The sequence below is a fragment of the Scomber japonicus genome, chromosome 23 (assembly GCF_027409825.1).
Source record: "Scomber japonicus isolate fScoJap1 chromosome 23, fScoJap1.pri, whole genome shotgun sequence".
NCBI classification, from domain to species: Eukaryota; Metazoa; Chordata; class Actinopteri; order Scombriformes; family Scombridae; genus Scomber; species Scomber japonicus.
Genome location: NC_070600.1, coordinates 1,249,985 through 1,273,494, shown reverse-complemented (window position 1 = coordinate 1,273,494; position 23,510 = coordinate 1,249,985). Strand labels below are relative to the sequence as shown.

At 38.7% G+C, this 23,510-nt stretch overlaps 1 protein-coding gene across 1 annotated transcript in view; it reads left to right on the top strand.

Moving 5' to 3' along the window:
* The window catches only part of gys2 (glycogen synthase 2), a 28,039-nt gene continuing 4,529 nt past the window's right edge, over positions 1–23,510 (top strand). The window contains exons 1-11 of the mRNA XM_053313968.1: positions 1–268; positions 5,239–5,420; positions 7,842–8,033; positions 8,799–8,984; positions 13,988–14,132; positions 14,398–14,515; positions 14,663–14,783; positions 14,953–15,059; positions 15,833–15,892; positions 16,029–16,107; positions 22,147–22,260. Of these exons, the coding sequence (XP_053169943.1) occupies positions 145–268; positions 5,239–5,420; positions 7,842–8,033; positions 8,799–8,984; positions 13,988–14,132; positions 14,398–14,515; positions 14,663–14,783; positions 14,953–15,059; positions 15,833–15,892; positions 16,029–16,107; positions 22,147–22,260 (1,428 nt within the window). The 5' untranslated portion in view covers positions 1–144. The remainder of the gene's footprint in view (positions 269–5,238; positions 5,421–7,841; positions 8,034–8,798; positions 8,985–13,987; positions 14,133–14,397; positions 14,516–14,662; positions 14,784–14,952; positions 15,060–15,832; positions 15,893–16,028; positions 16,108–22,146; positions 22,261–23,510) is intronic.

The window sequence follows — 23,510 nt, the reverse complement described above, 5'->3', positions numbered from 1 at the left end:
GTCAGCCTTTGTAGGCGGGTTGGAAGCTCCTGTTTTTTCTATCTTGTCCTGGAGTCCGGTCTCCACTGAGCCCAGGACCTCCACCTACAGGTCTGTTTGAAGGATTTCTGTTCAGACTCTCGGCGGTGAGCGTTGAGAAGCAAGATGCCTCTGACTCGTTCCTTGTCTATGACGTCTCTGAGCGGGGTGCTGCCTGCGTGGGAGGACGATGAGCTACCTGTGGAAGACTTGCTGCTGTTCGAGGTGGCCTGGGAGGTCACCAATAAAGGTCTGATCACAACTGTTACCATGACGATGTATCATTCTCATAACACACAGAGCATAATCATTCCAAGTGTTTGCATAATTCTTCAATTTAGATTAAAATCAGCCACAATGAGGTCAATATCAAACCCTGCATGTTTGCTCTGTAGTGTTCCTCAGTCATAACTCCATGCAGAACATTTGATTAAAAGTAATAATTGAAATGAATCTAGCAATACTTAGCTGTATTTGTTCATATTTTGTGTCAAACTGTGACTGTTTGCCCCTCAAAGAGCAAATATTGAAATCCAGTGAGAGTGTGCTCGCCTCCCTGTGAAGAGTTAAACATTAATCTGCAGATAAGTGGATGTTGTCATAGACCACAAGCTTTCAAAGTCTGACAGTGTGAGCCTTCTATCAGACACACACATCTCAACCTTCTTTAGTTTACTAGTTTTGCTCTATTTGTGGATGCCTACAGGATCATGATGATGTTATTTGATCCCATAGACACTCAATTATTGAGCCAAGATAGTCTGATATTGCTATTTGAAACAAATACATAAATAAGTGTGTCTGAAGGCATGTATTAGTTTCTGACTTAGTAGGAAAACAGTAAAAAACTGTGTAATAACTTTTTTCAGTTCCATTCACCGAGTCTCCTTAAACAGTTTGGAGCCCTTCCCACTTTAAAAGCCTCTGTTAGGGTTAGCTTGTTTTATCCCACTGTGGCTCAGACTGAAGCTGCATATCTGTCTATAATAGACTTCAATTCAACAACACACACACAAAAAGCAAGTGTGTGTCATCTGTTGCCAGTGACTGTAGACTGAAGCTTAATGAAATCAATCATGATTACAGTGAGAGCATCCACTGTGCCTGTAAACACAGAGAGCCAGGTTCCTGCTATTGCTCCAGTGTAAGGAGAGGTCTGAATACTTTAGCCTATACAAGCTGTTCATTTTTTTAATACTTCATACACATGTCCTGTATTTCTGGTTGTATTCTAATAAAGTAAATGATAAAGTGACTGAGAAATAATTATATATGGTCATTATAGCATTGCTAAAACAAATCTAAAGGTGGCCTACTTTTGCACATCTTTAGTTCAAAAATATATAGCTCCATTTAAAAAAACAAAAAATAAAATAAAGCAAAAGTAACCTGTAGTTTTAAATACACATCACTCAAACAGGAGAAGATATTGCATTTGTTCAGGACTATTTTTTGTGGTGGATTAATCCACATTTGTGGTTCTAGACATACATTTAAAGACATACATCTTTTAAAAAAGTTAAAAAAGGATATATAGTTCCATTAAAAAAAAGTAACAGGTGGTCACTGTAGTTTTTAATAAACTCGCTCAAACAGGAGAAAATAGGACTATTTTCTGTGGCGGATTAATCCACGTTTGGTGCTCTAGTGAGTATTTCTGGCAGCAGGAGAGTGTGTGTAGGTTCGTTTTTCAATCCTTTGGCCATTCACAAGATTTGCTGGCAGAAGGAAAGTCAGTATGCTATACCACAATATAAAAGAATATCCTTTATTGTACTAGGTTATTTCCCGCCTCTGGTTTTCTGATCAGGTATTCTAAATAATGTCCAAAAATCTTAACTAAAACTAGAATGTGGACATTATTAACCTAACCTTTGCTCATGAATACATATGAGAATTTTGCAAAAATATATCCAGTTGTTCAGCATGGAACTTGACCGAGGGTGCAGGTCAGAGGTTATACAGTGCGACAAACTGTGTAACTTTGACCTGTGAAGATACCATTTGGTTGCACTACCTTTGAGCAGTCAGCATCCTCTATGAAAGCCACAACTCAGTGGAATGACCTACATTTAAAACCAAATGAAAGAGTCTGTTAAAAGGTTCTCATCAACCACTCTACATTGTATCTCACCGTCTTTCATCAAATAATCTTAAATAATCTTGCTTTCAATTTGAAGAGCATTTCTAGTTGTGAGTGTATAGATAGATAGATAGATAGATAGATAGATAGATACTTTATTGTCCCTGAAGAGAAATTTGTCGTGGATTCTAAGTGCTGAGACAAGCTCCCGCCATAGTTAAAAAGAATAAATATATATATAAAATAATATGTATACATAAATATAAGTACACATATTGCACATTCCCACATACATATACATAAATATAATAAATACACATATTGCGCATTCCCAAAAATTTCTGTACAAGGTAACAGTAAGGGGTAATCCCCTTACTGTTACCTTGTACCAATCATAGCAAGCATGTGATGTGTTATTGTGTGTAGCTGTGTATTGTGTATTGTGTGTCCTGTGTGTTTTTTTGCTTTACACTGTTTGTGCTGTTACATGTTTTGATATTGCAGATGAAAATGAGTTATAAGCTAACTCTGGTACAGTATATCTAATGGTAGAATGTATGTTTAAAGATTGTGTAAAGTGAATTTCATTTTCTTCTAAACACATTAAATAGGTCATAAATGTATTTCTAAAAAAGGTGTAAAAAGCATTTCAACCATTTAGATTTGAATTGTGGAGCTAGGCTTCACAAACTGTGTTTCAACATTTCTGTGTTCAGGATTTAGTGGGAGGGTCTGAATCACCGCCGCATTAGCATAAACCCGCCCCTGCTGCTGTAGAGGTATAAATACATTCAGCAAACTACTACTACTACTACAGTCTACAGTTAGCCAGTTAGCTGAGTTAGCCGCCGAGTTAGCTGCCGTGCTAGCCGCTGAGTTAGCCGCCGAGCTACCAGCCGAGTTAGCCGCCATGCTAGCCGCTGAGTTAGCCGCCAAGCTACCAGCCGAGTTAGCCGCCGGTTCTGGTAGAGGTGGTGACTTTGACTGACAGGTGACACTTGGGAGGGGGCGGGGTTTCAGCGAACTCGGCGGGCACGCCCACAGCGTTTGGGAGCAGAGAAAGAGACTGATTTTTACACAACTTTGAAGCCTAATTTCATATATTTGGTGATTTTTTTAATCATTCAAATTTGGCAGGGTGGTTAACAACACACTTTTCTGTGGGATGTCAAACTCAAAACACATATTTATCCTTACTTTAAACGGATTTTAACACTGTACACGCTTCCAATAAATACAATCAATTGAGTGTTTTCCATGAAGCCTCTCAAAATGTAACATATAACTCAGGAATGATAAAAGGCCATTTCAACCTTTTTTTACACGTGTAAACATGCAGGTAATGAACAGTGTGTCAGTACAGTTTGACAGGAAGCAGATAGTTGGATCACGTTTGTGACTGTCAGTGTGTATGACTGCTTCATGTTGTCATACAGTTCAGAGGTTATCAGACATTCTGCTGTTTTCTCTTCTATCAGTGACGCTCTCTGATGCGCTTTAGACGTCATTTTGGGCTCAGTGATTGTTGATGTTTGTTCATAGCAGTGTTTGTCTTGTTGGTGCAAAGTGAGGGGGAAAACATTTCCACGTGTTTTCATGTTATAATAAATAAGTGCACAGAACAGTCCAGTATGAACCTCATCAACCTCTGATATGTATTAACTTATTTAATTCTAGTGTTTCTGTGGGTCTGAGTGAGTTCGAGGGTTAAAATGTCAGATTATGATGAATTATGATAAATATGCATCATCATTTCACATGTGCAGATTTAATTAAATGAAAAATGAAAAGAAGCTCAACTATAAGGGTTTATCAAGAATAAGTATTGAAGAGAATGTTTGATACTGGATTTCATGAGATCTAATTTGAAAATGTGTCAGTTTCCTTGTACATTTTCCATTTTTATTTCTTCTAAATGTTCTTCTATAGTTCTTGTGTAATAATCCCTCATACACTAGCTGTGTTAGGCTGCTCTCACTTTGATTTCAGACTTTCCCCCCCTCAACCTTTTAACCCTCACATACTGTTCAGGGTCAAATTTGACCTATTTTAATATTTGAGAGATGTAAAAACATCCTAAATACTTTTTACTTTTTGCCTGAAATGTGATGACTTCTCATAATGTGACCCAGAATATACAAAACAAAAAGTCGACTTCTGAAAAACATTTGAGTGCAGTTGATACATATTTTTGTGGTGTTTGATCCATTTTTATTCAAAAATATTGGTTAAAAATACTGCTGTATTTAATATAGTTTAAAAACTGAATAATAAACTCATTCATCTGGCTGTTTATGTGTGACTGATACTGACTGTGACTGAACAGTATGTGAGGGTTAAGCTACACAGTTCAAAGACAAATTAATATTCTAAAATGAAATGTAAAAGTTCAAAAAAAGAAAAAGTCAAATCATTTTAAAGAATTAGTATTAAGAAGAAGAAACAGTTGCATTTCAGACTGTCCTGTTTTTAAATTGTCATTGATTATCAGCCTGACTCTTAAGGTCATGTGACTTTTGACCTTTGTTAGTATGTTGAGATAAAAAAGCAGCGTTGTTTCCTCTCACTGGCTCTCAATCGAGTGTCCTGATTGCAAACTGCCTTTATAATATTATAGTATTAAAAAATAAATAATATAACAATTGATGAGTTAAGTGACTTCTTGCTTTTGAAATGTACATCCTTTTATGATATCCAATTTTTCAATTGGGGGTAATAATGTAGATAAAGAGATGATGTATCTGAGTCTTTTGCATTTGTTTCTTGATTTGTTTGTTATCTTAGGAGCATAAAAACTGTTGAGAATATGTTTAGTGTGTATATCATTTATTTTTCTATGTGTGTATGCATCTAATTCGTCACTTGTAATGAAAAGTTAATGTGATAATTATATAGATATAGTGTCACTACTGCCATTAATGAAATGATTAGGAACATGTATACATGAATTATCCAATACACAAATGATTCATGATGTGTGATCATAGTTCAACTGCATACACAACAGTGCTCACACCTTCATCTTTATGTGAGGAAGAGCATCAGTGTTTGGAATGTTGATAATGACACAGCAGATTGTTCTCCAGCAGCTGCCAAAAATATGTGGATGATTTTCAGAGCTGTTTGTGTGTGTGCAGTTGGAGGAATCTACACAGTGATCCAGACCAAGGCTAAGATCACAGTGGATGAATGGGGGGAGAACTACTACATGATGGGGCCGTACTTTGAACACAACTTCAAGACCCAGGTGGAGGCCTGCGAGCCCCCCAACCCGGCCGTCAAGAAGGCCATGGATGCTCTCATCAATAACGGCTGCCAGGTGGGAGGAAAGGGAGAGGGGCGAGAGGGGGGAGGGATCTTTATTCTGTTTTTTCTACTGTAATAATTCATAATTCAATAACTCCTTCTTTACTCCCCCCTAACTTCCTCCCTTCCTTCTTTCCTCTGTCCTTCTTCCCTCTTTTCCTTTCTCCCTCTCTCCATCCTTCTTTCCTCCCTCCCTCCTACCTTCCTTCCTTCCTTCCTTTCCTTCCTCCCTTCCTTCTTTCCTTTCCTCCCTTCCTTCCTTCCTCCCTTCCTTCCTTCCTTCCTTCCTTCCTTCCTTCCTTCCTTCCTTCCCTCCTTTCTCCCTTCCTTCCTTCCTCCTCCCTCCCTCCTTTCCTTCCTTCTTCCTCCCTTCCATCCTTCCTTCCTCCTTTCCTTCCTTGACTCGAAGACAACAGGAGGGTTAAGTAATTAATTTCAGATCCATGCATCTGATCAGCTTCTCTAAAAAGCTGGAACTGATCACATCCATGGCTCTGAAATGCATTTTTCTATGTGTCTGGACTCAAGTTCATTTTTGCTACATAAATTCATGTTAGTGTAAAATGTTAAATGATCACATAAACTCAGGAACTTGACTAAGTCTTCCTGCTGAGCAGCAGTTATTCATACATTCAGTCATCATGAGGATTGTGCACTTAGTGTTATCACAAAATGTTTCATATTTTATATTATTTTAGTAACTGCTGTCAAGTATAATTGAAGTCAGAAGTGGGTCATGATGATTGTAGTGTTGGTGGTTTGATCCCTGACTCCTACTGTTCACATGTTGAAGTGCAACACACTGAGCTCCTAATTGCTCCCAGTGTGTATGTGTGATGTCAAATGTGATAAAAGCATGAAGGTATAATGTCATTCCAATTCACTTTTGAAAAACTCTCTACACAGTATATGTTTAAATCTTTACTATTCACTACTATAACTAGTAGAACTTATTAGTGGCAGTAATAATAGTCTACCTCTAATACCACCATCATTACTGCCAGTAAGTTTTGTCATAATACTGACTCAGCAGAGTTGAAACCTTCCATCATCTTAAACCCCTTTAACACACACACACACACACACACACACACACACGCTCTCTATTGAACTAATTATGTGACTTAAATACCTGGCTGCACCATTGATCAAACATTATTTGGATATAATATATTATGTTTGTCATTAATTTAGATCACATTGTTTTTATTATATTATGTATTATATACATTATATCTTTTTTATGTACTGTAAAACACAACATTTTTCCAACAGGGTGAATATGTTTTCATAGACTCTGTACTTGTATGTATGTATATATATGTAATATATTCTAATGTTACATATTATTATTATTGTTATTATTATTAGCAGTAAAAGTAACCTTCATTTGACCATAATTTTCACTGTGCCAAATGTTTATCTGGGACTGATGCAGTTTATCCACCTAGCTTTGGCCACTAGATGGCAATCATACACCACAGACCCAAATAATTCAGGAGCCATGAAGGATCCAATGTTGTCACAATGGTGAAGGTCATACCATTTAATTCATGTGTTTGGACAGTTGATCAGTCAACGTGTAGATCTGGCCTAATGAGGTATTGTTACTCAAGATCATTTTAAGGTAAAACTTTGAGCTACTTACTTTTATATTCCAAGCCTGCACACTTCAAGGTAACCTGAACTACCAACAGTGCTTGACTGCATAAAGATCACCTTATTAATTCTAATCAAGATCTCAAAGTTCTCAAAGATAATAAGTCTAGTTCAATTTCAGGTAAATGATGAACAACACAATCAGACTTTTTTTTAGGTATGAATGTTCATGTTATGGGTTGGATATAACTACATATGTGTAAAAGAAGCAAACTTTACATATTGTTGTACAATGCGAGTAAAATAGCATCATTGGGGACATTTAAGTAGAATATCAGATGAGTGCTTTCATGAACTCACAATCAAGTCAGACTCAATTAATATATCTTCTAACTTTATAAATAGACAAAAATCCAAAAACAATGTCTGAACAAAGGCTTGGCCCCTGTTTGACTTAGTTCTGCTGTGTTTAGACATCATTCCTCCTTCTTAAAGCTGTATGTTTTGGCCACTTGAGGGCAGCAGAAAACCAAGAATTGAAAAAAGAAAAAGATCTAAGAGGAACTGAGTTGGTGTTAATTCTTTGTTGATTCATCAATGCAAGTGATACTTCTCACATTGATTACACATAGTGATTTGATCATTTGCTCATGTTGAAAATATGAATTATTGCTGCTTTAAGTAATGACACTTTATTTAGACTTTTTCAGTTCATTCATCAGCAGCTGTGTCTGCCAAAGTACCTGCTGTCTTTTTAATGTCAGTGTGTTTTGTTGTGTATAACAAGGGAAAAATTGATGTCATGAGGCCTGTCACCATTGAATCTTCACTGTAGGTTCATTTTGGCCGCTGGCTGATTGAGGGCAGTCCATATGTGATCCTGTTTGACATCGGCTCTGCAGCCTGGAACTTGGACCGATGGAAGGGAGACCTGTGGCACACCTGTAACATTGGCCTGCCGTACAACGACCGAGAGGCCAACGACTCACTCATCCTGGGTTCCCTGATTGCCTGGTTCTTCAAAGAGGTCAGATGATGATCAGTACACTATACTCATCAGCCCTCAATGCACTTTGCTTTTTTATCATGGGAGTGCAGTGTATTTAAAGTGAGCAGCAGTTGTCTAGCTATATAGCCCTACTGGACAATCCAGCTTGATCTGGTAACAAAAACCTAGCTCAACCCAACTTTAACCAGGTCTAGGAGCTGATCACCAGTTGCTCCAGCTGAACAAGCTGACTTAGCAGGTAAATCCAGCAAGACCAGTGAATGACCAGCTAATGTTTAAAGCTGGCTCTAGCTGGATTTTACAGGAGGGAGAATGTTTTCAACTTTTATTTATTCACATTACGTACCCATAACATGAAGTTACTTACGCTTCGAAGAGAAGAAAAGAAACCGTCAAGTCAAGTTGGAGCCTTTTAGCAGTTCATAGGGCCACACCAATGTTGACTCTGGTCTTTATCAGATGCCCTTTTAGCTAAAGAATACTCTTCACTGTAGGAAATTCTGACAGATTGCTTTTAGCTGAACACTTCAAACTGCACTCTGCCATCTTGCTTTTACAATACTGCGTGAGAGGTCACTCTCCAGCATGCACAGTCTGCCTGACTACTAAAACAAAGAGCAGAGAAGCTATGATGATGTTCAATTGTTAAATATGTAAGTCTTGTCTCATGCTGACATTTGTGACCATCAAATAGTGAATTGACCTGGTGCAGCTTTAACTTCTACTTACAGTTACAATCATCAAAAGTACATGTCACATATCATCATTTTGTTTGTTTTCCAGTTAACAGATCAGCTTGGAGACAAGCCAAATGTCATTAGTCATTTTCATGAGTGGCAGGCGGGTCCGGGGCTTATTCTGTGTCGCTCTCGCAACATTCCCATGGCAACGGTCTTCACTACACACGCCACCCTGCTGGGAAGATACCTCTGCGCCGGAAATGCAGACTTCTACAACAACCTGGACAAGGTGAGAGGTCAGGAAGGTTGGTCATGCGTGTGTAGATGATTGCATTAAAACTAAACTGTAGCAAGTATAGATGTAACATAGATATTGCAGCTTTATAACCACGAAATACAAAATAACTGACATACACACACAATATGGGCCTGAAGTACTGCAGCACACTGGTTGAATTCCATGCATAATACATGAAGGCTGTCACATGTTACTTAATGCTGATAGAATACATTTACAACTAATAGAAAGTAGGTGGAAGTGGGTTCTGTAGGGGTCCAACATCTCACCGTTGCCCCCTATGGTTGAAAAAGCACTGAAAGCGATAGTTGACATGCCTCATTTGACATGTGTCAACTGATGCTCCTATGGTGTACTGCAGGCATCAGACAAAACAGAGAGAGAGACAACAGCACAGAACCAACATAGTTTTGTCCTGTTGTTCTTTGTATTTAATGTTACTGCTACATTAGACACGCAGAGGAGGAAAATGATGAAACTAAGAGCATCTGTCTCCAGAGTGGTTATTTATTTGTATTTTATAACATAACTGCTGTGAAAGTGAAACTATCAGAAAATACTTTACTGCTCTCTATCCTCGCCAAACCACCGCCATGCTCTCTGTCTCTCTCTCTCTCTCTCTATCTCATTCTCTCTCTCTCTCTCTCTCTCTCTCTCTCTCTCTCTCTCTCTCTCTCTCTCTCTCTCTCTCTCTCTCTCTCTCTCTCTCTCTGTCTCTCCCTCTCTCTCTCTCTCAATCACAGTATCTCTTTTTGGCTGCAAAAACCCCCAGCTTTGGTCTCTGGGTCCTCATTTAACGCTCCAAAATAATCAAAACAAGTTCAGAGTAGGGACGTCAAGACAGTTTGACGTGCCACATAACACTTTTGGTGCAAAATCAGCTATTTAAAACAATAAGTGTACTTCAAAACACTTGTGTCAGATGCTGTCAGGGGGTTTAGGCCTTTAGAATTGGCCATGAGTTTCTGAAAGGACACTTTTAAGTCTGGAGATTTAATGCAGCTGAAAAAATCTTGTCCCTTGCTGCTGCACTATTGCAACAAAAGCTGACTCTGATTAGGCTGAGGGTGTACTTATTGAACACTCCCCTAAGCCTTGCTTTTCTTTCATCCATAAAATCTCCTTGATGGTGCAAGAAATTCAAATTCACAGAGTAGACAAACATTTAAGTATGGGGAATTATCAACTTAGACTCAGTCCCTCTTGTTTGAGAAAAAAGACTTTGAGTATGGTGGGAGCAGCGCAGGCCCAGGGGCCCCTAATCCAGACCCTCTGTTATATGACTGTTGGGACACTAAGGCTTCTATAAATTGTGTAAACCAATTTAAATATATTTGATGCAGCTTTTAACATTGTTTACATGATTTGATATATCTTTTAAAGTGGACTTTCATAAGACCATTTGAAGAGCTTCAAACTGGTTAGTTTTCAGTACATGTTCTAAATGGCCACACTCAAAGGACTTGATTGATAAATTGCTACTATGGCGACGACATGGATTAAGTAACATATGGATCTAAATCTGTGAGAAAATAACCATACTTCTCCCTTGATTTATTACCACAGCAAACACTTTCTTCCTAATTAGTTTATGGTCATAATCACTAGTTCTTAAGTCTTCTTCAATTAAGCATCAAGGTCTGTTCATAAACTATGGTCCCATAGATTAGTAAAATAGCTGATAAAGCAGCGTATGCTTTAAGGCTTGGTTACCTTGTGATTGACAAGTTGCTAACATGGTGACAACATTGATTACGTAATGTAACCACGGCGTAACCGCATATTCACAGAGTATAGGTGTAGCCGTAGCTATACAGTTAATTGTAACATTTTGGTCAACTGAAAAAGTCTTGTTCTGCATTTGGTTTGACTAAAAGACCCTCTAAGGACTCGCATTTTCAGTTTGTTTTTTGCTAGCGACAATAAGCTTCACCCTCTTGTCCAAATACGGTCACTTCTGGATCCAAATATCCAAGATGGTGACGGTCAAAATGCAAACTTGATGCTTCAAAACAAGAGTCTTTTTGCAGTCTTGCAGACCAACATGAAACAAGTCCACAGATGACTTGTTGACAGAAGACTTGTTCAAAACAGGAGTCCAATGTATGTCAATGTGCGTCATGATGGCAACATTGATGATTTTTTTAAAGCCTATTGTGGTGACCAAGCTACCAGCAGATGCACCAGGATTTAGAAGCCAACTGGCTATATTTGGAACCACACACTAATGTACTTCCTACTACATGCTCAATCAGTATGCACTGCATTCTGCCTATTAAATCAATGATTAAGCATGCTAATACCTGCATATCCAATCAAGACTACTTTACATTATTGTATCGATCATAACATCCAGACTCTCCCAGCCAGCGGTCCCTTCACATCTATGAAAACATTGCAGCAAGTTTCCACAGGTGTTATTTGGATAGAATGACCACATATGGGGAATCTAAATAGTTACCTTCTCACTTGAGAAAGATATTCAAACAGTAAAGTGTACACCCCATGCATGCTCCCTCACAGAAGCCTGGAATGCACCTTCCAGCCTTTTGACGTTAGACATTACTGCTCACATGATCTGATTTTCCACATCTCTGCAGGTTTCTATGAGGTCAAAATATTAAAGTCACCAAAAAACATGATCACAGACTTTTAAATTCATTTTCAGATTCAAATGTACAAGCCTTTTACAGCCACTTAGAATATCATTAGTGATTTTGGGTTGCGCGTGGAAGGGTCAGTGTGATGTTTGTAATTGGCTCTCTTCTGCTCACATCCTAAAGGTCAGCATGAAGCTAAAGGCCACTCACTGGCTAAAATGGATAATTGACAGACAAGGTGTTTGTAACTCTCAGCCTGAACAGGAAGTCTGGAACTACTTAATCTATTCTATTGATGGAATTGCGTCAATATGCATTTTCAGTTTTGTTGACTGTGACACGCTGTACAGCCGGACTGAGGCCAGTCCTCGAAAAAGTTAATTACTCATACTATAAAATAACACAGTAATTAGACAAGACTGATACTTTATGATGATGATTCACAAACTATCAGCAGTAATAATTCAGTAATTTTTGGCCTTTAACTAAATATGACTGAGCAACTGAAGAGCCAGAAAAGTGGTATACCAAAAATATAACAAATGGAACTTCCTCCTTTGATTAAACTGGAACATTTTAAACCAAAACAGGGTGAAACAAACAAATGCAGACAAATCAATTAATTATACTCTCTAAACAAAACATGGACTGAACTGGCCCCTTAGGAGGTTGAGAAGAGAATTTGTCACGCAACAAGTAAGCACATCAATGAATACACTCATTATTACACAGCGTTCAGTTAGAATCAATTTGTTCACTCAGGTATAAAGCAGGCTGGGGTCACTCGAACCAGACCAGGAAACATGGACAAAAAATGGCTTCTATTCATACAGCAAAAAGCTTCAGAACAAATCACTGCACATGAAGAATCCAATTTAGGAACTACATCATATCTGTCATAAAGGAAGAACAGGCTCAGGTGATCTGACAGATGGGTTTTATAGATCCTGCCTGCATGGATCCTAGTGCTAGACTCTCTGGTTTACTCTGTTACCTTCCTAATGTATGTGATGTATGTATGTTTCTCACCAACAAAGCATGTAAGTAAAACACAAATATAAAGAAAAGTGGAAGAAGACAAAAAAAAGAAAGAGGAATAGGTGTTCTGTCTGTCTGTCTGTTCTGGTCTAGTAGAAAGGAGGAACGGTTTCAGAGGTGGTACCTGGCAATGATGAGTCATTATTTCTTTTATTTATTGATGGTCACTCCCAGACCCTTAGAAAGATTGTGACCAGTTAGAGGTGACACAGCCCCCTGACCCTCAGCTCATAACTCTTTTATTCTTTTTTAGATGTATTAGGCACAAACTAATGAAGGATCCACAGAGCAGATTTCAGGCATATAAGAGTTCAAGGGTTTAATCAGAAACAGGTCAATACACAGATAATCAGTCCAAAAGGCAAAGGTATCCAAATCACTGAGCAAAAAGGTAGGTCGGAAGGTCGACCTACACTAGAATCAAAACAAGGATGCTGGAACTCTCACATGAATGTAAAGAAGATCTGGCACAGAAGGAGGGGAAGACACAGACTAAATACACTAGCAGAGGGAAGACCAAAACATGACCTATAGTGGCAGGACAGAGAAATACTCTGTTTTGAGTCTAAAAAGTCAAATTACCATGTTAGAAAAACATGTTGATGTTTCCTTGGGCAAGATACTGAATTCCAAATTGTTCCCAAAGGCTTTGCCAACAGTTTATGACTGTGTGTGAATGCTTAGTTTCCCTCCTGATGAGTTCAAGTTCAAGTTCAAGATATCTTTATTGTCCCTGAGGGGCAATTTGTGGTGCAGCCAGCAGCAAAACAATAGAAATGACAATAGCAATTACAGTTACAATTTAAAAATAAACAATCCACAAAACACAATAGAGAATAAATAGTAAAAACAAAAAAAGTTAAAATGACCAAAGTGCATGCAATCCACCTTAAAATGGCTTAAAAAGGCTAAGAATCATCTATTATTTAAAAGGCCAATGGCTGCTGGAGCCCAGGACTAGGAAGAGCAGGTGGAAGCTGCATGGTAGCTCCTGTCATCAGTGTATGCATGTGTGTGAATGGGTGTGAATGTGACATGTAATGTAAAAGCACTTTATGTGGTCAAAAAGACTAGAAAGTTCTATATAAGTACAGTCCATTCACTATTTACCTTTTACAAAATTGTCCATATGGGTCCACATCATAAACTGAGAGTTAAGGTTAGCTGAGAGAAACTTTGTAATAGATGAATGTGATAAGTCTGTACATACATTATTCTGCACAGTGAAGATAAAACATCCAGCTGAAAGAACAATAAGCATAAACATATGTTTGATCTTTACGAGAAATCAGTGGAATAATTGCTTTTTATGCCCTACTTACCTCTCCTCAATGTGTGTGTGTGTGTGTGTTGTAGTTCGACATCGACAAAGAGGCGGGTGAGAGACAGATCTACCATCGCTACTGCCTGGAGAGGGCGGCGGTCCACTGTGCTCATGTGTTCACCACAGTGTCCCAAATCACAGCTGTGGAAGCCAATCACATGCTGCACAGGAAGCCAGGTGGAGAAGCTTTACACTGTACTTCAATACTGTCTCCATACAGATGTAGACAGATTGACATCCCCATAGGATGAATCCAAAGTTTTGTAGAGCCTCTTATCTTTCCTCTAACCCTAACCCACCACATTTACCAATAATAGTCCAGCCATTAGACTTCTCCTTTTGCTGTGTGCGTGTGTGTGTGTGTGTGTGTGTGTGTGTGTGTGTGTGTGTGTGTGTGTGCGTGCGTGCGTGCGTGCGTGTGTGTGTGTGTGTGTGTGTACAGATGTGGTGACTCCAAACGGGCTCAATGTGAAGAAGTTCTCGGCCATGCACGAGTTCCAGAACCTGCACTCCACCAGCAAGTCCCGCATCCAGGAGTTTGTCAGAGGACACTTCTACGGGTGGGTTAGCCTTCACCGATGTAGTTCTGATCCATCCCATGTACGGTAGAGATAACACACACTGGGTTTTTTCAGTTAGAGGCCGTCAAATTATAATTTTCTCATTCACATATTCTTCCACTAAATTGGATTCTTATCTTCTGACAGTCATCTGGACTTCAACCTGGACAAAACCCTTTTCTTCTTCATTGCTGGACGCTACGAGTTCTCCAACAAGGGGGCTGATATTTTCCTTGAATCACTGTCCAGACTTAACTACCTACTGCGGGTGAGATCCTTAGGCCTTCTGCATCCATCACTACTCCAAGACATGATTACGATAAGAGAAAGACATGATTACAACCTTGTCAAGAGAAAGGAGTTGTGTATGTTTTTCAGCATGTATTTCAGCCTTTTCTCTTTATATTTCTCTCTTTCCTTCCTCACTGTCTTCACAGGTCCACAGGAATGATGTGACAGTGGTGGTTTTCTTCATCATGCCAGCTAAAACCAACAACTTCAATGTGGAGTCGCTGAAGGGACAGGCAGTACGCAAACAGCTCTGGTATGTCCTGCTGTGGTCCAATACAGTCCTATACTAAGAAAATGCTGTAGATGCAGTTTATACACACTTCATATAATATAGTGTATAATTTGACTAACACTAGCACTGCACTATAACATCAAAATTGATGCAGATCAGCAGATGAGAGATATCTTTTTTATAGTGGAAATGAATGCAGTCATAGCATGTGACAGTGGAAAACTAAGTATGTTCTCAAGTCAGAACTTTCTACAAGCATTTGAATACACAGAAAGTGAGACCAAAGAGTCTAAAACAGATGGTATGCTGTAGAAAAAATGTTCAGCAGAAGTGTCACATCTATATTTGTTTTAATTCTTTAAGCTAGAGTAGTACACACTTGTTAGGAAATCTCCCAATTTTTGTGATGACCAATTTCAAACAAACAACATGCTTCCAAAAACCCTTCCACAACAACATCCTGCTTCAATATATTTGAATTTCCTCTTAAAATAGAGACAATATGACATTGACATGAACTTCAACTTTGAATCAACACTGAGAATGTAGTGTTTCTCATTCTTAATCATTATTGTGAGTTTGGGGTCATACTAGACAATTCTGCACCTCACAATTTACATCCAGCGCCAGTGTTCAGTGCCAACAGGAAGTAGCATGCCAAACCCCAACCATAACTTATAACCTTAACCAAAGCATAGTTGGCATGTGCAGATGTTACAGAAAGGAAGATTTTTAAGAACTACCTTTAACATTGTGGTGTGGTAACATTCCTAAATCTGATGTATCATTCTCAGGGATACAGCTCACATTGTGAAGGAGAAGTTTGGAAAGAAGCTGTATGATGCTCTGTTAAAGTAAGTATATGGACGCTGTAGAAAAGCCATTGATTCTGGTGAGAGATGATATTGATGTTAAAGTGCTGCGTACATAAACACCACTTCTCTGTGATAAATAATCAGTCAGATCATGAGTGTTGCTCTCTGTCTGCAGAGGACAGATCCCTGATATGAACACCATCCTGGAACGAGACGACTTCACCATTATGAAGAGAGCCATCTACGCCACTCAGGTACTGAAACCTTCTTCTTCCTCTCTTTATTTCTTTTTTTTTAAAGTAGTCTTCAGTCATCAGCTGATATTAAAATATATTTTCCTGCCAAAGCTGCACACACACAGTCCTGTTGAATCCTCTGTGTCCCAACATAACTGTATGAATGATCAATCTCCACCTTTTTAGTCCTTATAGAGCTTTCAGTGTCACATCCTGTACTGAACAATATATCCAAATATTAACAGCAATATTACACTGATATCATTACAGATGTGTGACACCCCCTCATTGAATAATGTAATAACAGGTGTTTCCAATTGCTGACATTACTGATAGAGGTACTAACCTGAGAGCTTGAAACTGTGAATACAAACATCTATGTAAGCACTGTAATTATACTATATATAAACTATAATATTATAATTTTCTTTTTTAATCTTGATTAAAAACCAGGACATTTTAGTGTTTTACAGATATTTGTTGGTACTCGGGACACAGAGCTGGAAACAGGGACAGTCATGAACAAGTGGGGACATTCAGAGAGAATAACAGAATTTTAGTATCCTTATTTATTTTTAGACATTACATTTAATCTTGCACTTTATAATCAGCTCTGTGACTATTGGCTTTAGTTAGTTTGACTCTTACACCTGCTGCTGGAAATCTGAATTTCCCACTGGGATCAATAAAGTCTATCTATCTATCTATCTAAAGTCTCACACTGAAATCTCACGAGAGTTGAGTTCTTGGTGAAATCAGCTAAATATTCAACCATGACAGAGTTGGAGAGAGGAGTCCGGAGAGATGATGTGTGTTGGAGTTCACTATAGTTTAGTGTTATCTAAAAGAGTTTCCAAGTCATGGCTGAATATTTAGCTGATTATTGTCCCCATTAGTTACTAAGACACTAAAAGGTAGGAATATAGGGTCCAGGATGAAAATGCCCAAGTCTCCCTTTAAGGGTTTTTATGGGTTAGGGTTAGGGTTAGGCCACTGTGAAAATCAAATGTGTTAGGGTTAGGGTTAGGTAGGGTTAGGGTTAGGGCATTGTTCTGCGGGACCAGTGGGAGGCAATATGGTCTAAATGGGGGGATAATGTTGGAGAAATCAGACTGCCTCTTATAAAAGGAAGTCATACTGTGACAGAAATAATTGTGTCATAAGGTAAAAAAGCAGAGCTAGAAACCCTGGCTCCTCTCTCACCTCCACCCAACTGACCCCCATGTGAAGTGGATGTGAATGTCAGCTTATCATCACACCACCTCATCCACCTTATTTAACTCAACTTATGTAACAAATGCCAATGCCGTCAATGCAGCGTCCTACAAAGGCCAATCAAATACATTCAAGCTCATATTCCTGGTGGATTATCTGTAACATTACAGTGTATTTCTATACTAGTTTACTTTGAAATGTTTGAGATTGAGGAAGAAACGAGAAGGTTTTGGTTATATGTGCATATGTTTTGAGATATCAGCCTCCAACATGAGGTAGATGCAACTTCCTTTGCCATAGTCAACACATTTAATAATTGAAACAAGTTTTAGTTTTGTGTAACTTCATATATCAGAACAATTATAGATCAGGCTCTGTGTCTTTAAGGCTTCAAACTGCTTATACAGTAATGGTGTAAAAATAGCAAAGGGAGCAAAAAATAGAAAATGCTCTGGAAGATAAATGTCCACCAGCGCTTTCTCATATCCTCAGCTCTGTTTTTATGAATGGATAAGGCATTTTCTCCTGTAAGCAATCGATGTGAGTGATGGCCTCTGCTGCTGATGAATTAGAAAGAGAAGCATAAAGGGGGGATTCCCCCGAGCGAAAATGCATGAATGAGTGTCAGAGTTGTAACCTATAGCCCAGCGTGGGTTAATTACCTTCATCTGCTCCAGACCGCGGGTCAATAGAGCAGCTGTGTCCAGGTGATGTATGTTACAGCAGAGTGTTACAAGCTAAATTCCTATAAAAAGCTCTTTCTCAATGAAATGAATTTACGCTGATGTCAATATGTCTGTGGTCGGAAATGGAGCGCGAGTGTTATTGACCCACGAGCATGTTGGGAGTGATGGAATGGAGACTCATCCTGATCAGTGATTGGAGGAAGTAGTGCTTTAGTGATAATTTCTCTCTTTGTCACTTCTCATTTGGAACCCCCTCACCCACCATTTCACCCTCCCACCCTCAATGTTCAATTATAGCATTGTTTCTTTCACAAAGTTTCATGATCGGTAGAGTAGGCTGCTACTCTGCAAAGTTGCTCCTCCTTCAGTTTCCCCCCAGTTCTCTCTTACCTCTACTGGTCAAGGCTGCATTAGTGACCCCCAGGGGCCCTGGACACTTAAGCTCATGTCCCCCAAACAACTCTTTTCTTTTATTCTGATTGGATAAAGCTGCTCTCATGTGGAAACATTGTATTTCCATATTTAGTTTTGGAAAAAAAATGAAGCGCCCACATTTTTTTCCTCCCATCATTAAGGGGCACTTGTCCAGACTGCCCATATGGTAGATAAGATAAGATAAGATAAGATAAGATAAGATAAGATAAGATAAGATAAGATAAGATAAGATAAGATAAGATAAGATAAGATATACCTTTATTAGTGCCATGATGGAAAAAGCGTCAATAAAAATAATAAAGAACAATAAATAATAAGTAAGGACAAAAGCAATAAAAAACAACAGTAGTAAAACATTATGTACATTATGTGTATATACAGTTGAACTGAAAGGAGAAGTAGACCTAAAATACTGATATTACACAGTAGTGAAGATTAAAGTGCTTTTTGTATCTACCAAGGCAGATAGTTTTGGTGGGTTTTAAGAGATTTCTGCCTCCACCACAATACAATGGAAGTGAATGAAGTGCTCAAAGCATTAAAAAGTAAAGAAGAGATGAATAGGTGGAGAAGACCTGACATGCTCAGACTGACTATGATAATTTGTTGAAATCAGTGAAGACTCTATGATCTTAAAAATCAATCATAACATCCAATTCAGGTTTGTAATCCACCTTTTAAACAGTGAAGTACAAGCTGCACATCACACAAAAAGTGGTTCAACCTTTTCTGTCTGACATGCTCTCATAGCTCAATCATTATGAACTCAATTACAAACTTAAACTATCAAAAGTGGATTTTATTTCTTTCATAGGAGACATGATGAATGAATGATTTTTCAGTCCAGTTGTTTCTGTTTGCAGAGGCAAAGGTTGGATAGCTGCCTTTTAGTTCTGATTGGTTCAGTTATATCTGACTCAGGTTGGTTTGAGGTGCAATGTGCAAACTAGTTTTTGTTTTTTGTGTCAATAAATATACTAAATGTCAGCCTCAAGGCAAATCATTTTTGTCCTTTCTATGTGTTTTGTTTCACTTTGTCATTTTAGCTGACCTATGCCTCAGTTTTTCTGCTAACTGCATGAACCTCCTCTGCTACTCACATTCTGGATTGTGAAACTAGAATACAGCCAACTGAGTTGCAACAGCAGAGTCAGAGCTTTGCATAACAGCAGTTTAATTAATTAAACTAATTAATTAATTCGTTTTTCTTTCATATTTAATATCTATCCAGTAATGACAGCTATTCTGAATAAATCAGGTTTTCAACCTAAAAACATTTTAGATAACTGATAATTTGCTTGGACATTTCCTAAAGAACTGTATTAACCCTTTCATACTGTTCAGGTCAAATTTAACAGCTGTAAAAACACCACAAATGTATTTTACTCTGAAATTTGATGAATTTTCCTAAAGTGACCCAAAATGCACAACAATTAAAATATTTTAAATGTTATACTTTTTTATAGATGCTACAAATGTTTGTCCATTGAGGCTGTTCTGGGTCAAATGATCTCCGTATCTATTGCCATGTGTTTTAGTGAAATGAATAGTTAATAGTTAAGATAGTAGTTTTTATGATGTAGCAGTGAAGACTGATGGCTCTAATGGTTCTACAATAAACCCCACACTTCCATAAAGTTCTGATCATTTTACCTTTACATTAAATACATTTCCATCATTACTGCTATGTTATATTTTCATGTCTTAGGTCAAATAGGACATGATATTGTGTGATAGGAACTTCCTGTAAATGTAAAGTCTCTCAGGGGAATGATGGAAAACTAGGAACCTGTAATATAAAGTGGTATTGGTTAGGTTTGGTGTTATTGGGAGTTAGTAGTCAGATATCATGTCTGCACTGGTCAAGCCCACTCTGAAAGGTTATCAGTCACAGACCACTGACTCAGTAATAGACTGGAGCATGTTTCACTCTTTAATCCTGATGCAATAGGCATTAAATGGATTGATTGATTAACTGATTAACATTATCATGCTCGGGGTTGGGTTTATTTGCAGTACGAAGACAAGAACACAAGACACCATCGAAGTAAAGAACAATTAAACCCTCAGAACCGTGAAACTGGCATGATGATGATGTAAATCTAATCAGTAATAAGGTTTGGAAATGGAGCATAGCAACCAGGGACAGTCTTTCTTTCTTTTGGTCTTCCTACTTGTACACACAGGGCCTGATTTACTAAAGGTTTGTCTGTGTAAAAACGTGTGCACTAAGGATACACTAAGGATTGCGTCTTTCAAACGTGCATGATAATACGCACTGCCAATTTAGTACAATTACCATAATGAATATGCAATGTGGGTGTGTTTACACTAGTGTGGAAAATACAAGAAGCACACACTATGATGAATGATTCTATATATAATACATTTGAAGGGCAGGTGTTAATCAGCTACACATTGCACACAGATGACTGCTGCTAGTGTGGTGAGGAAGAGACGGGGGAACAATGAATGGATGATGAATACGCAAAGAGACGTTTTTTTCCACTGTGTTAATATTCTTGGAAATGACAGAGGTGAAACTAATGCAAACATGTCACCTATCCAGCAATGTCATTTTGGAGCTCTTAAATGAATTAAGGTCTGATTTGGTTCCAGTCACAAGAAGGAGTCACACTATACCTGCCACAAAACTTCTTACATCATGTATACAACCAAGTTATCCAGGATTTATATGGAAAGCCCTCACAACCCCGAGAGCTACAACAACCAGTGCAAACTACTCAGCTTTCAGCTCCAACCACTAGCACTGCTAAACCTACAACAAAACCAACTCCCTACTCCCTCAACCTCTTCTCCTACTACCATGTCAACAACTAAAGCATGCTCCAGACAGGCCTGGACTGGGACAAAAATTCAGCCCTGGACTTTTTGGTCTTGAATAGGCTGATTTGGGGGAAGTCATTATAGGTAGAAATGATCAAAAATTAGAGAATGCGTGGGCGGGACTCCTGGTTCTCTGTAGCCTATCATAGGGCCATTGGACCAGGTATTCTTTAAACAGACAAGCCAATGGGCCTCTGCTGTGTCTGCAGGCTGCAGCGGAGCTCTGTGGGCCGGTGCATGTCTCTGCTCTGGGCCGGGAGAGTTACCATGGCAACTAAATGAACAAATAAAAAATAAAAAACGGGCAGCCATCGGCCCATTATTGATCGGCCCACCAGGAAAAATCCTGGTACTCCCAATGACCAATCCACCCCTGCTCCAGTACGACGAAACCTAGCAGCAGCTTTACATCATGTGCAACTAAAGACAACGTAAATTACATTGGTATTATGTCTCCCTGTTTCCGTCTTTTCGCCACTCCTGCCTTAAGTGAGGATTTTCCATCAGTGTTCTTCTGGTCCAGTGCTCAGCTATTATTTAGCAAAAATGTTGCCGTATTGATTTTTTAATTGGTAAATTATATTTTTTCAGGCAGAAAGTGTTTATTTGACTTATTGTGCATGTATCTTGTTCTGTAATCAGCTCTACTCTGTCAAACCCGGGTATTCCAGTCACCTACCCATTGTAGAAAGTGAGCTGTACCCGTTGTTCAATATCCCCCAACGTTTTATTCAACATCATTTTTTCTTTTGTTCTCTGCTTCATGTCGTGCTATCTTTTTAAAACTTCACCTCTTATTCTCCTGGTTTTACCAACTTTGTGGTACCTTTATTTGGGATGTTATTAAATCAGGCCTTTACTCTTGTCACTGCAGAGACACAGCCTCCCTCCAGTCACCACTCACAACATGCTGGATGACTTAAAAGATCCCATCCTGAGCAACGTCAGACGCATCGGCCTCTTCAACTCCAGAGACGACCGCGTGAAGGTACACCACACATCCTGTATGCTTCCTTTCAAACCTCTGGCTGGGGTTGTGTTTCAGCCTTTTGGTAGATTTAACTGTTCATTGTGAGAAAGTATAGGCACTAAAATCTCCAATGTGCCAACAGTAATAAAGAGTTTTTATTGTTATTTGTTTGTATTAAAACATTCATAAATCTAAACAGATCATTAAATTCACATAACTGCTGCAGCCACAGTTAGTTTAACTTCATAATATGTGGATAGAATGGAAACAAAGAAAGTTGAGCCATAAAAATAGTGTTCCTTTTCAGAATAAGTGATATATTTGTGTAGCATTCAGCCGGTTTCATCAGAGCATCTTCTGAGGAACATGAATGTGTTGCACAAGTCTGTGAGGGTGATGATAGAGGAAAGTCACCACATTCAGTTTTTATAGAAATCCAGATGCCCTGGTATTAGAAGGGGAACACCACAGATCTTACACATCATAGTGTGTTTCCAGATGTTGGGGGAAACAACTGCATCTGGAAAACAGTAGTATAAAGCCTCGAGTGATGTCATTTGAGTCTGTTGAGGCTGAAGTCTAACAAGCCTTTATATGAGCCTTTATATCTACATAGGGAGCTGGTCCATGTTGCACCACCATATCTATAGTAGCCCAGAGCGGACAAACCAAACACTCTAGAGAGGAACTTTCTTGTTTTTTCTTGAATTTCGTGGCCACAATAGGTTCTCCAACATGCACATTGGAAGACAGGAGTATTGAGTTGGTTCAATTGGTTCAGTTTGCAACCTCGCTGCTAGTTGCCACTAAATCCTACACACTGGTCCTTTAAGGCACCAACCATGAACTGTAATGTCTCCAGTTAGCATCCAGCAACGGACCTTTGTTGCTTGATATACCCCATTTCTGTCTCTCCTCATGTCTCTGTTCTCTGACCTATCTGGCATAACATATCCAATATACTGTGTACTAAATTTGACTTCAGTATGTCGCTAAATGACACAAAATGTCTCAAATCTACCAGTTTCATCATTGTATTATTATTTTTTAAATATATTTTGACCGTAGAAATGGGAATGGCTATGCAGTATGCACACCCACCCACACAGGTGTTCCCCCTTGTGTTACCTTATTAGACCCTCCCAGAGCAGTTTAGGAGGGTGCAGATTTAACCCCTCTGCTGTTTTTGTTGTATCAATGATGGAGGGAACAAATGACACTGTAAAAAGTACTTTGGTAAAGTTGCAGTGACCACAAGACTGCAGGTT